The 10,985-nt window shown below is 42.0% G+C and overlaps 1 protein-coding gene across 1 annotated transcript; it reads right to left on the bottom strand.

The window, feature by feature from the left end:
* Positions 1 to 1,359: 1,359 nt before the first annotated feature.
* LOC119349835 lies at positions 1,360 to 10,764 on the bottom strand. Its single transcript, XM_037617929.1, has 7 exons — positions 10,691 to 10,764; positions 10,455 to 10,514; positions 10,211 to 10,282; positions 9,976 to 10,041; positions 9,732 to 9,803; positions 3,337 to 3,402; positions 1,360 to 3,250 (listed from the first exon to the last, which is right to left on the bottom strand). Exons 3-7 carry the CDS (start codon positions 10,251 to 10,253, stop codon positions 1,563 to 1,565), a joined length of 1,935 nt encoding a protein of 644 aa, XP_037473826.1. The 5' UTR covers positions 10,254 to 10,282; positions 10,455 to 10,514; positions 10,691 to 10,764; the 3' UTR covers positions 1,360 to 1,562.
* Between the last annotated feature and the right edge of the window lie 221 nt (positions 10,765 to 10,985).

Below are 10,985 nucleotides of genomic sequence, written 5' to 3'. Positions count from 1 at the left end.
ATTTTTGGATATGAGTGTATGCGTGTGTATATGAGCGCTCACGTCTGTACTGTGTTAAAAAAAAGAGTTCTTTTACAGTACCTTTAAATCAACACGGACCGTCCATTTTCTTTAATCCAACGGATGTTTCTTATTGGTACTCCAGCGCGAGTGTTAGGGAGTACTAGTACAAAGTGTTTTTTCCGGAGCATCAGTACAGACACAAGCGCTCATATGCATGCGCATACACTCACCCCTATGAACGCACATACGCACATCCTACCCCTATGAGCACCTCCGAGAGACGCATCGCCGGAAATCCTGAAATAAATCCAGGAATAATGCGAGCACTAGGATTTGAACCCTGGTGGGTTGGGGATACCACTGTCCACCTAACCATCTCAACCACAGGTTGATTCGCTACTAGTACAAAGTGTTAAGGAGTAACTGTAGTTCAAGGGTAAAAACGTAACACCAGATACGTAAAAAAGAAAACGTAACAGAAGATGACAAATAATGTGCGCCTAATATTCTTTTTTTAGGGTAAGTGCGCCTAATATTCAGATCGAACAGTTACCTTAAAGGATCTGATTTCTGTGAGGAATACACCGTTTTTTTTTGCGAATAGGAATAAAAGATTTGACTGGATATTGTTTCTACGTGCTCGAATGGCTGCTCGTATGCATTCAATGCACAAGAACTACATGCATATGCCGGCGTTGTATTCTTTTTTGCAAGTTCGTCGTCTTCAATCTACGAAGGTCTTATTTACACTCAAGTATCTATACCGGATTTTGGTTCTAATTAAGGCCCAATCTCAGTGATCGAAGATATGCACACATGGAGAAAGGGATCGAGACCGACGATGAGATATCAAATGCACATGTTCGACGTTACAGAGGTGGAATTGCCTGATAAATCAGCAGCGCTATGAGCGAAGTGGAAAAACCATCGGCGGTGTGGCGGCCGAGCATCAGGAAGATAGTTAGTCCTGCGGAGAGGATGATTGTTGCGTTGAAGGGAGGGCACGTCAGGAGTTGAGACGGATACGCGGAAGATCCCTTGACGGCATTCCAAGGGGAGAGCCGCGTGATTGCGACGCCGGCGGCGTTAATAGATTGGATCAAAGGATTTTTTTTTCATCCTCAATGAAATAGACTGGAAGATTTATTAATAAGAAGACTTTTTTGGGGAAAATTTTATAGCAACACAGAAGGTCCATAATACCCCTTAGAATCGATGGTTGGATTTAATTGGTACTCCCTGTTCTATTTTGGAGTACGAGGGTACTGTAAAAAAGCTCATGATATGCTGCAGTAAACAAAAACACAGACACGACACGCAAGCAAAGTGGAAATAAACAAGCAACCACGCACAAGATTATGCTTACAACTGATCGAAAACAGGGAAACGACAGGCCATCGCAATCCAGTCTGAACATTCAAACGAAAAAAGCAAATCCTAAAAGCGCCAGGAAAAACCCACTGAGATCCGCACTTAGACTGATCTAGTCTAGGGACAAAAAAACCTGGCAGTGCAAATTACCCTTATTATAGTAGCTAGCATTATGCTGGCGCGGCTGCTTACTTGCCTTGTTGTTGTCGCAAGGAGAAACCGGCAAGGATGACTTGAATGAGCTGAAAAGCAAACAGTAAGCCTGCGGTGACGAATGCAAGGAAGCGCATGGATTCGCCGCAGTAGATGTGGCGGAATGATCCCCAGCAGTTGTGCCCCACGCTCTCGCAACGGTCATGCAGCAGGTACCATGTGTCGCGTAGGTAGTTACTGTCGACATTGTCGACGTCGTCCAAGACCACTTTCTTCCAGAGGTCGGCGAAGCCTTGTGCTACCTCCTCGTCGTTGCCCCACGAGTGGTCGACGATCTCTTTGCGCTTCAGGAGCTCAATGTCCTCCACCTTAGACGCCAGCTGCGACATGAACAGGCAGTAGGCCGTGACGGGGCTCCCTCCTGTGCCTGTCTGCTCCTCTAACGCCATCAGATTGCGTAGGATCGTCCAAGTGCTGCTATCAATCCGCAGGTGAGGGATCCACAGCGTGCTTCCTTCAAGACGCACGTCAAGAATGGATTCCACACCATCCTTGAACTCCCGAGGCTTGAGCTGCACGTTGCCGTACCTGCTGTACTCCGTCGCCCGGCGCCACCGACCCACGCGACGGCGCGTATTATCCTCCCTGTCTTGAGTTCCCTCCTGAACGTCGCTTCCAGTTGCACTTCTTCTCTCCAACTGAGGAGGTTCCGATTGTTCACCAGAATTTACGGAAATGGATGGCTGGAAATAGGTGCGCACCAGTTGCAGGAGCTGACAAGCTGCCGCCTGCACCTGCTGCCACCGACCCACGCGACGGCGCGTATTATCCCTGTCTTGAGTTCCCTCCTGAACGTCGCTTCCAGTTGCACTTCTTCTCTCCAACTGAGGAGGTTCCGATTGTTCACCAGAATTTACGGAAATGGATGGCTGGAAATAGGTGCGCACCAGTTGCAGGAGCTGACAAGCTGCCGCCTGCACCTGCTGCCACCGACCCACGCGACGGCGCGTATTATCCCTGTCTTGAGTTCCCTCCTGAACGTCGCTTCCAGTTGCACTTCTTCTCTCCAACTGAGGAGGTTCCGATTGTTCACCAGAATTTACGGAAATGGATGGCTGGAAGTACCTGTGCACCAGTTGTAGGAGGTGACAAGGCGCCGCCGGCACGGTCAGCGGCCTTTTTTCTCCTCTGATGTAGAGCTGTTCCTTCAGCAGCTCCAGAACACGCTCTTCAACGTCCTCCACGACGGACCTCCCAGGCGTCAGGCACCGATGGATCTCTTCAAGGACTATCATAGGCAACTGGTTCTCAAGGAGGTACATGATATCGCGCACCACCGTGTTCCGCTCACCTCTGGGCGGAATGACAACCGGATCTTCATGGTATTTTACAAATGTAGTGAGCACGTAGCACCCATCCTCCAGCAGCATAGTGACGAAATCATCCAATTCCATGTTGGGCAAACCCACGTAGAGCGCCTTCACATCCCCCACAAGCTTCCAAAGCTGCTGCCTGAGCTGATGCTCGAGAGACTTTAGGGTCGCTTTGGCCACGCGCTGCTTCTCTTGCTTCCATCTTTCTGAACAAGTAGCACGATGATAAGGGCCGATCGACACGCTCAAGGGTGTGAACAGGTCTTGGTTCACCGCACGGAATGGCGGACGTGCCATGGAGATCACCACATGTTCGCTCGAGTTGCTGTAAGTCCCAGCTGTTCCAGTATCTACAAACCGCAGTTAATTAGTCACAAGACTATCAGTATGCTAAGTACAAAAGCTAGCTCAACACTGCTGTACTAAACAAGAATACCTATTATTTCTTGGCCTGCTTGCGTTGGCGTGGTCACTCGGTTGGATGACCCAATTGTTCCTGCATCTACATACCGCAGTTAATTAGTCATAAGATTATCAGTATGCTAGGTAGAAAAGTTAGCTCAAGTTTTTAAGCAGATGTTTTTTTATCTTTTATATGATATGATATATTCTCAAGCTAGGGTGCTCTATCTCCTTTTCTCTGCTAAACACTGATGGCTAAATAAGAATACCTATTATTTCTCCACTGATGTGTCCAAGTGTTGATTTTTGTTCATGTGTGGAAGCTGGGCTATGTCTATATGTACATTTTTGTTCATGCAAGAATTTTTTTTATTTGCACTAATTGCATCATGTTATTCTCATGTGCAGCTCGTCATTTACCCAAAGTATTGTTCTTCCATTTGGGCAAGCTTTAGTTGCAGATGTGCATCTTTTCATCATGTTTTTATACCCTGTCATCAGGATTTTCATTTGTTCTTCTGCCATACCATCTATGTTTGCTCTTTTTTTTACCTCATGTCAGTTTCTTTTCTCATAAAAGATCATGTTGCAGTTCTATTTTCACATTAATGAAAAGTTTTGCTGCTAACAAGTTATTCGGGTGCCGAACTTTTTACCAATGAAAAGCTTGATAAGAATAGATTATTGTTTTTTATCCATTAAAACTGACCATTCTTAGGAATAGATTGGTGTACCAACTTATTAACATTGCCTTCCTCCTTGAACTTGCTACAACTCAGAATGGTTATGTGAATGTGTTTCATACCACAGTTTCTGAGCTTTCTTCTTTCTTACAATGTGAAGTACATCTTCTTCTTTTTTTGCGGGGGCAATGTGAAGTACATCTTCATGAGACCACTCCCTGAATTTGTTTGTTTTGCTGTTATTGTTCTTTCTATTATTTAAAATCTTGGTAACTGATGATTTCACTCTGCAATAGAGACCTGCTTAATAAGTAATAATGCAGACAACACCATGCTCGACCTCGATGAGTGCCCAATCTGCTTCTCGGTCGGCCCCCATTCCCTGAGTTTCTTGTTGTTCCTCCAATGGATCCATCAATAGATGGATGCAGAATTCTGACTACCAGTCAGTTCCCTTTCCCGAATATCTTGTTCCTCCAATGGGTCCATTGATAGATAGATGCAGAATTCTGATTGTCGGTCAGTACCCTTGATTGCAGTCGAGTGTTGTGCCAATTCTAAGTCTCATTGTTGGTCAAGGATACATGGTTGTTCTAATTGCACATGCATCTTCAAGGTTACCCTGGTTCTTTTCCATTTTTTGCAGAAGTGGGAGTTGGTTTAATAATTTACTCTCTTTTGAGAAAATGGGTAGTTGCAGAACATTTTATTTTTGTAGCATGTACTATTTGGCATTTTCCAATTAAAATGGAAGGATTACCTCCTATACTGCAAGTTATCTTATTTGTTCTTAGTTATTTGTTTCCAGTAAGCATGAATTGAATGATGATTGGCCATGTGCTTCCTCTTTACAGGAACGATCACTACATAAGCGGTATCACTTGATATTGTTCAAAAAATTGAAAGTATGCCCTGACTGAAGATTTTAGCTTTCATTTTGTTCAGAAGATAGAAGGTTTCTGGCTTGTTAACAACAATATAAGTTCTATGATCTGCTACCCTTGTATATTTTGTCTTTGGTTAGACCAGAAGTTATTGACCTTGGTCAGTAGATCACTCTTACGTTTCAGTTGTGGATTTAAAGCTTCTTTCTAGATGTTTAGTCCATCAAGTACTGTGAATCATTTGGCTGCCATTCATGTTTTTTCACACACTTGAGGATGGAGGCCTGATTGCTGCAGTTTCAATAGCTCAGGGAGCACCTCCTTGCTGGCAACCCCTTCGTCACCAAGCTTGTTGTGGAGTGCGTCGTCGGGTCATCGCCAATGTCCTCTTTATTTTGAGAAGTGTCATTCACCGCCTCTAGACAGATCGTCGGGGACCGCCACTGCCGCGTGTGGGAGCCATGAACTCTGCCTTACCATACAAGGAATTGTGCCTCCACTTTTTGACAATGTGCGATATGCATACCATTACCAAAACTGCTTACCCTTACTTTTGAACCAGCTAGCATATATGTAATGCATAGTTTAACTAACTATGCAGCTGATTGCTACTTCTCCAAAAACCTCACTAGTAGAAAAAGGACCTAATGTGAGACACATTAGTCTCGGTTCAATTTTGGCCCGATACTAAAGGTACCATTAGTCCCGGTTCGAACGACTATGCATTAATGCCGGTTCGTGTTGAACCTTTAGTACCGGTTCGTGTCACGAACCGGTACTAAAGGGGTGGTGGCAGGCTGGCGTCAGGCCGGGGCCCCATGAGCCCCTTTAGTCCCGGTTCGTGGATCAAACCGGTACTACAGGGCTAACCTTTAGTACCGGTTTGTGCCACGAACCGGGACTAAAGGGGTCTGACCTATAGTCCTGGTTGGAGACACAAACCGGGACTAAAGAGCCCATTTTCAAACTCTACCCCCCGGATCGCCTTTTCAGTTTTGTAAAAAGCAAAATAAAATGATAAAAACTTCAAAAATTGAAATCCTTCGAGATGTAGTTATGTTACTAATCTACTAGTTAGGAAAATTAAAAAACTTAAATTTGGACATGTTTTGCAAAAAAAGTGTTATGAAAATCTAAAACGGCAATATCTTTTGCATACAATGTCAAAAAAACCCGCATAATATATCAAAAAAATCAGCACGAAATTCCGCATCCGCTTTGAACCGCCTACATCCTGCTTGCAATTTTTTAGAATCCTCAAATTCTAAAAGGAAAAAAAGATATGTTCAAATTTCAGTATTTTCTTAATTTTCATTAAATCTGGTCAAGTTGGTGTCAAACTAAGCTCAAACTAATTATTCAAGAAACATTAGTGTTAATAAATAATTATTTTAGTTTTTTTGACTTTTGGTCAAACTGTGGTCAAACTATGGTCAAATCTGGTCAAACTGTGGTCAAACTACTTATTCAAGAAATATTTGGGTTACTAAATAATAATTATTTTTTAGAATAATAGTTTCAAACTAAAACGGTGAAACATGTGACTACATGCTCAAACTAAATTCATGAGGGTTAATACGATTGGCAGCTTACTATTGTCAGGTAAACAACATGTGCAGACTTGGAAACTAGGGTGAATAGAACTCGGAAGTTAAGCATGCTCTGGTTGGAGTAGTGAGAAGATGGGTGACCGGCCGGGAAGTTAGACGATTTGGAATGATGAGGGGTGATTAGAGCAGAGCAAAGATGAGCGGTGATTAGAGACAAATCGTGAAATAATTCAAAAATTTAAAATTCGGAAAAAATTCAAATTTTTTTGTCAAATAAAAAAAATAAAAAAAATGAAAAAAATATCCTTAAGTACCGGTTGGTGTTACCAACCGGTACTAAAGGTCCCCCAGACCACTGCGCGGGCTCGTGCCACGTGGTGGGCCTTTAGCCCCGGTTCATGCAGAACCGGTACTAGGGGGGGGGGGGGCTTTAGTCTCCACCCTTTAGTGCCGGTTGCAGAACAGGAACTAAAGGCCCTTATGAACCGGTGCTATAGCCCGGTTCTGCACTAGTGCCTGCTTTCATCCCTAATGATTTGGATTACTACTCAAGTGATTTGGCCTACTTTATGGTCATTGGTTAACAAGGTTCTCAGATGTACATGCATGTGTGGCGGTAGAAAAAGAAAGAAGCAGCCGAAGGGGCGCCTCCCACCTGGCACCGCCCAGCTTTCTCCTAAGCGGCGCCACCGGGTGGCGCCCCAGCTGCTAGTGCATGATAAAAGTGGGCTGGCGACAGGCACATGGGACAGTTGTGGTTCTTTTTTTTCGCAGAACGACACGTCAGGTGTATGTGTTTTTGTTTATTCTTTGGATACAGTAAGACGATGGATTAAGAAGAGTTTTGCTAAGGAGAAAAAAATGTCGTGATGATGGTGCACTTTTAGCACCAGAAGGGGGGGGGGGCATTTTTTTAAAAGAGGCACATCCAATTACTTATTTGTTCAAACAACAATAGCTAATTGCACACTAATTTGAGGATTAGTATTGTAGAAACGGAAAAATCTGTGATGAACATGTGTTATTAGCACCCGAACGGCGACACAATATTTTTTAAATTAAAGAGGCACAATTAGCTAATTGTTTGTTCAAAAAGCAGTAGCTAATTGCATCCATGTGTTATTACATTCAATATACGTGCATATTAGATGTAATAGCATCTTACATTATAGTACATAAGGAGTAGTTAATTGCATCCATGTGTTATTACATTCAATTTGATGAATAGTTTTGGAAAATCGAAGAAACGCGCCAATTGTAAGGCATTTGGACAACGAGTTTCATAAAATTCTGAAAAAACTCATACTCACTCGCATGGATGTATTCTACATGTGTGTAAAGTTTGACGATGAAATATATTTTGATGAGAGCTACCAAAAAAAGACAAGTTTATGAATTCTTAATAAGGAACAATGCGCATACAGTTCAACCTTTTTAATATCCTGATTGTTCTTTTTTGTGTATATCTGACCATAATATATTATCTTTAATTTTTATACACATATCGTATACAACCATTTGCACATGCGTGATAAATATTATAGAATTTTTTGAAACTACAAAATGCTATTTTGATTTATTTTTTAAAAGAAAAGAAATTACCATGGAGCTTGTCCTCCATTTAGCATTTTGGGCTGATTGCACAGATACATAACATTGCCGAGAAAATAAAAGGAGTTACCCGATACGGTATCCCTCTTGGCTTTGCGTTAGTTAGGTATTTTTTTCTTCTAAAAAGTAGTTAATTATATTACTATTTTTTTGCGAATATAATTGCATTAATAATTTGATGATAAGTTTTGGAAAATCAAATAAATGCGTCGATGGTACACAGTACTCCCTCCGTCCGAAAATACTTATCGCACAAATAGATAAAATTGAATGTATCTAGAACTAATATATATGTCTAGATACATCCATTTTCCTGACAAGTATTTTCGGACGGAGGGAGTACATTACAAGACATGGCTGGAACAGGCAATGATGCCCTGGTCAAATAGAAAATTCAAACTTTTCGTGCGCCTGCACCAGCTGCGCATTGCATTTACAGTACATTGATTTCGAATGGTCAAGTCAATGGTACAGGCAATGTGCAACTCCTCATACGGTGGAACTATTCATGCAGATGTATATTTAGCTTGTATACTTGCAAAAAGCCTCACAGGAGTGAATCCTGAGGCCATACCCACGAGGGGATAAAGAGCTCCCTGGCGTTCGGCCGCTGCAACGCCGCACTCGCAGCTGGCCCTACAATTAACCATCTTTACTGAGGCGGGCCAACTCATAGTAATAAGTGAAATATGAAATTTGATATGCCGGCGCCAGAGGAGGCAGGGGCACCAATGCAGACAAGGGATATCAATTTTGGTGAGGCCCGGAGAGAGTAGGTACAAGGAAATAAATGAGATTCGTCCAACCTTTCTTTGAAACATGCATGCATGTATTGCGTCCAAAGGGACCCTCCAGCATGAATTACTGCCGCTCGCATCAAGATGCCTAGAGAGAGTATCTCGAAGAATGGGGCTTGAAGCCTCTCTTGAGTTGTTAGTCTTGGACCAGCATGTAGTACTATTTAGGAAACAAACTCAACTATACGCTGTGTTTGGTTACATGGATTAGTGTAAAAAAAGTCCCTTTTAATCTTTATGTAACCAAACAGGAGGGACTTTTTCTACAGGGTCTAGAAAAATACTCTACTAAAGGGTCTTTTTTCTTTAGTCCCTGGCCCATCAAAAAAGTCTAGTCACTTGCAACCAAACACCCCCATAGTCTTTGTGATAAAACGTGTGCTTCCCCTTCAATGAAAGCACAGGGTCCTCTCATTAACCCATTCGAATCAAAGTTTCTGTGCTACAGAATACTTCAATCAAGTAGCTAGTCTCAGCTCTCACTTGATATTTGAGCACTTTATTTTGCTCTATCACAATGGAAAATGCAATATTTCTGCATTAAAAAATACACATAACTAAAAGGTGTTTTGCTGAATTGTTTCTTCGCCATATTGGAAAAAAATTCCTATCGTAAAAACCATTTGAGTTACATTTATATTTCACATGAAGTAGGTTTTTCTATTTGGGTAAAAAGTAAATAGCGTGTGTCTTTCTTTTGCAGATAATAGCATGCATCTTTTATTCAATGAGTTAGGTTCATTACTTCTTCTAGACAAATGTTTCACAACTAACACTACTATCATTCTTGAATCAGTGAAAAAAAAGGTTTATAGGGCATGACATAATATGATATGATATATTCTCTTGCTAGGGTGCCCTCTCTCCTTTTGTCTGCTCAAAACTGCTGGCTAAACAAGAATACCTATTATTTCTCCGCCGGCTTCCGCTAGCGTGGTTGCCGCCACAGGGTTGGATGTCCCGGTTGGTCCTGCATCTGCATACCGCAGTAAATTAGTCACGAGATTATCTGCATGCTAGGTAGAAAAGTTTGCTCAAGTTTTCAAGCCGCAATTTTTTATTAATCTTTTATATGATTTAATATTTTCTCTAGCTAGGATGCTCTCTCTCCTTTTGTCCGCTCAACACTGATGGCTAAACGAGAATACCTATTATTTCTTCGCCTGCTTGCGTTCGCGTGGTCACTCGGTTGGATGACCCAATTGTTCCTGCATCTACATACCGCAGTTAATTAGTCATAAGATTATCAGTATGCTAGGTAGAAAAGTTAGCTCAAGTTTTTAAGCAGATGTTTTTTTATCTTTTATATGATATGATATATTCTCAAGCTAGGGGTCTCTATCTCCTTTTGTCTGCTAAACACTGATGGCTAAATAAGAATACCTATTATTTCTCCACCGGCTTGCGCTAGGGTGACTACTACCATAGGGTTGGATGTCCCAGTTGTTGCGACATCTGTATGCAGCTGTTCATTAGTCACGAGATTATCTGAATGCTACGTACAAAAGTTAGCTCAAGTTTGCAAGTCGTAGTTTTTTATTAATCTCTTATACAATATAATATTTTCTCTAGCTAGGATGATGTCTCTTCTTTTGTCCGCTAAACACTGATGGCTAAACGAGAATACCTGTTATTTTTTCGCTTGCTAGTGTTGGCGTGGTCACTGGGTTGGATGTCCCGATTGTTCCTGCATTTACGGACCGTAGTTATTTAGTCAAAAGATTATCAGTATCCTAGGTAGAAAAGTTAGCTCAAGTTTTCAAGCAGCAGTTTTTTTAATCTTTTATGTGATATGATATATTCTCTGGCTAGGGTGCCCTCTCTCCTTTTGTCTGCTCAACAATGATGGCTAAAGAAGAATACCTATTATTTCTCCGTCGGCTTCCGCTAGCGTGGGTACTGCCACAGGGTTGGATGTCCCGGTTGGTCCTGCATCTGCATACCGCAATTAATTAGTCACGCAATTATCTATATACTAGGTAGAACAGTTTGCTCAAGTATTCAAGCCGCAGTTTTTTATTAATCTTTTTATATGATGTAATATTTTCTCTAGCTAGGATGCTCTCTCTCCTTTTGTCCGCTCAACACTGATGGCTAAACGAGAACCTATTATTTATTCGTCTGCTTTCGTTGGCGTGGTCACTGGGTTGGATGACAC

The sequence above is a fragment of the Triticum dicoccoides genome, chromosome 1B (genome assembly GCF_002162155.2).
Source record: "Triticum dicoccoides isolate Atlit2015 ecotype Zavitan chromosome 1B, WEW_v2.0, whole genome shotgun sequence".
NCBI lineage: Eukaryota > Viridiplantae > Streptophyta > Magnoliopsida > Poales > Poaceae > Triticum > Triticum dicoccoides.
This window is presented reverse-complemented; position numbering and strand designations above follow the sequence as displayed.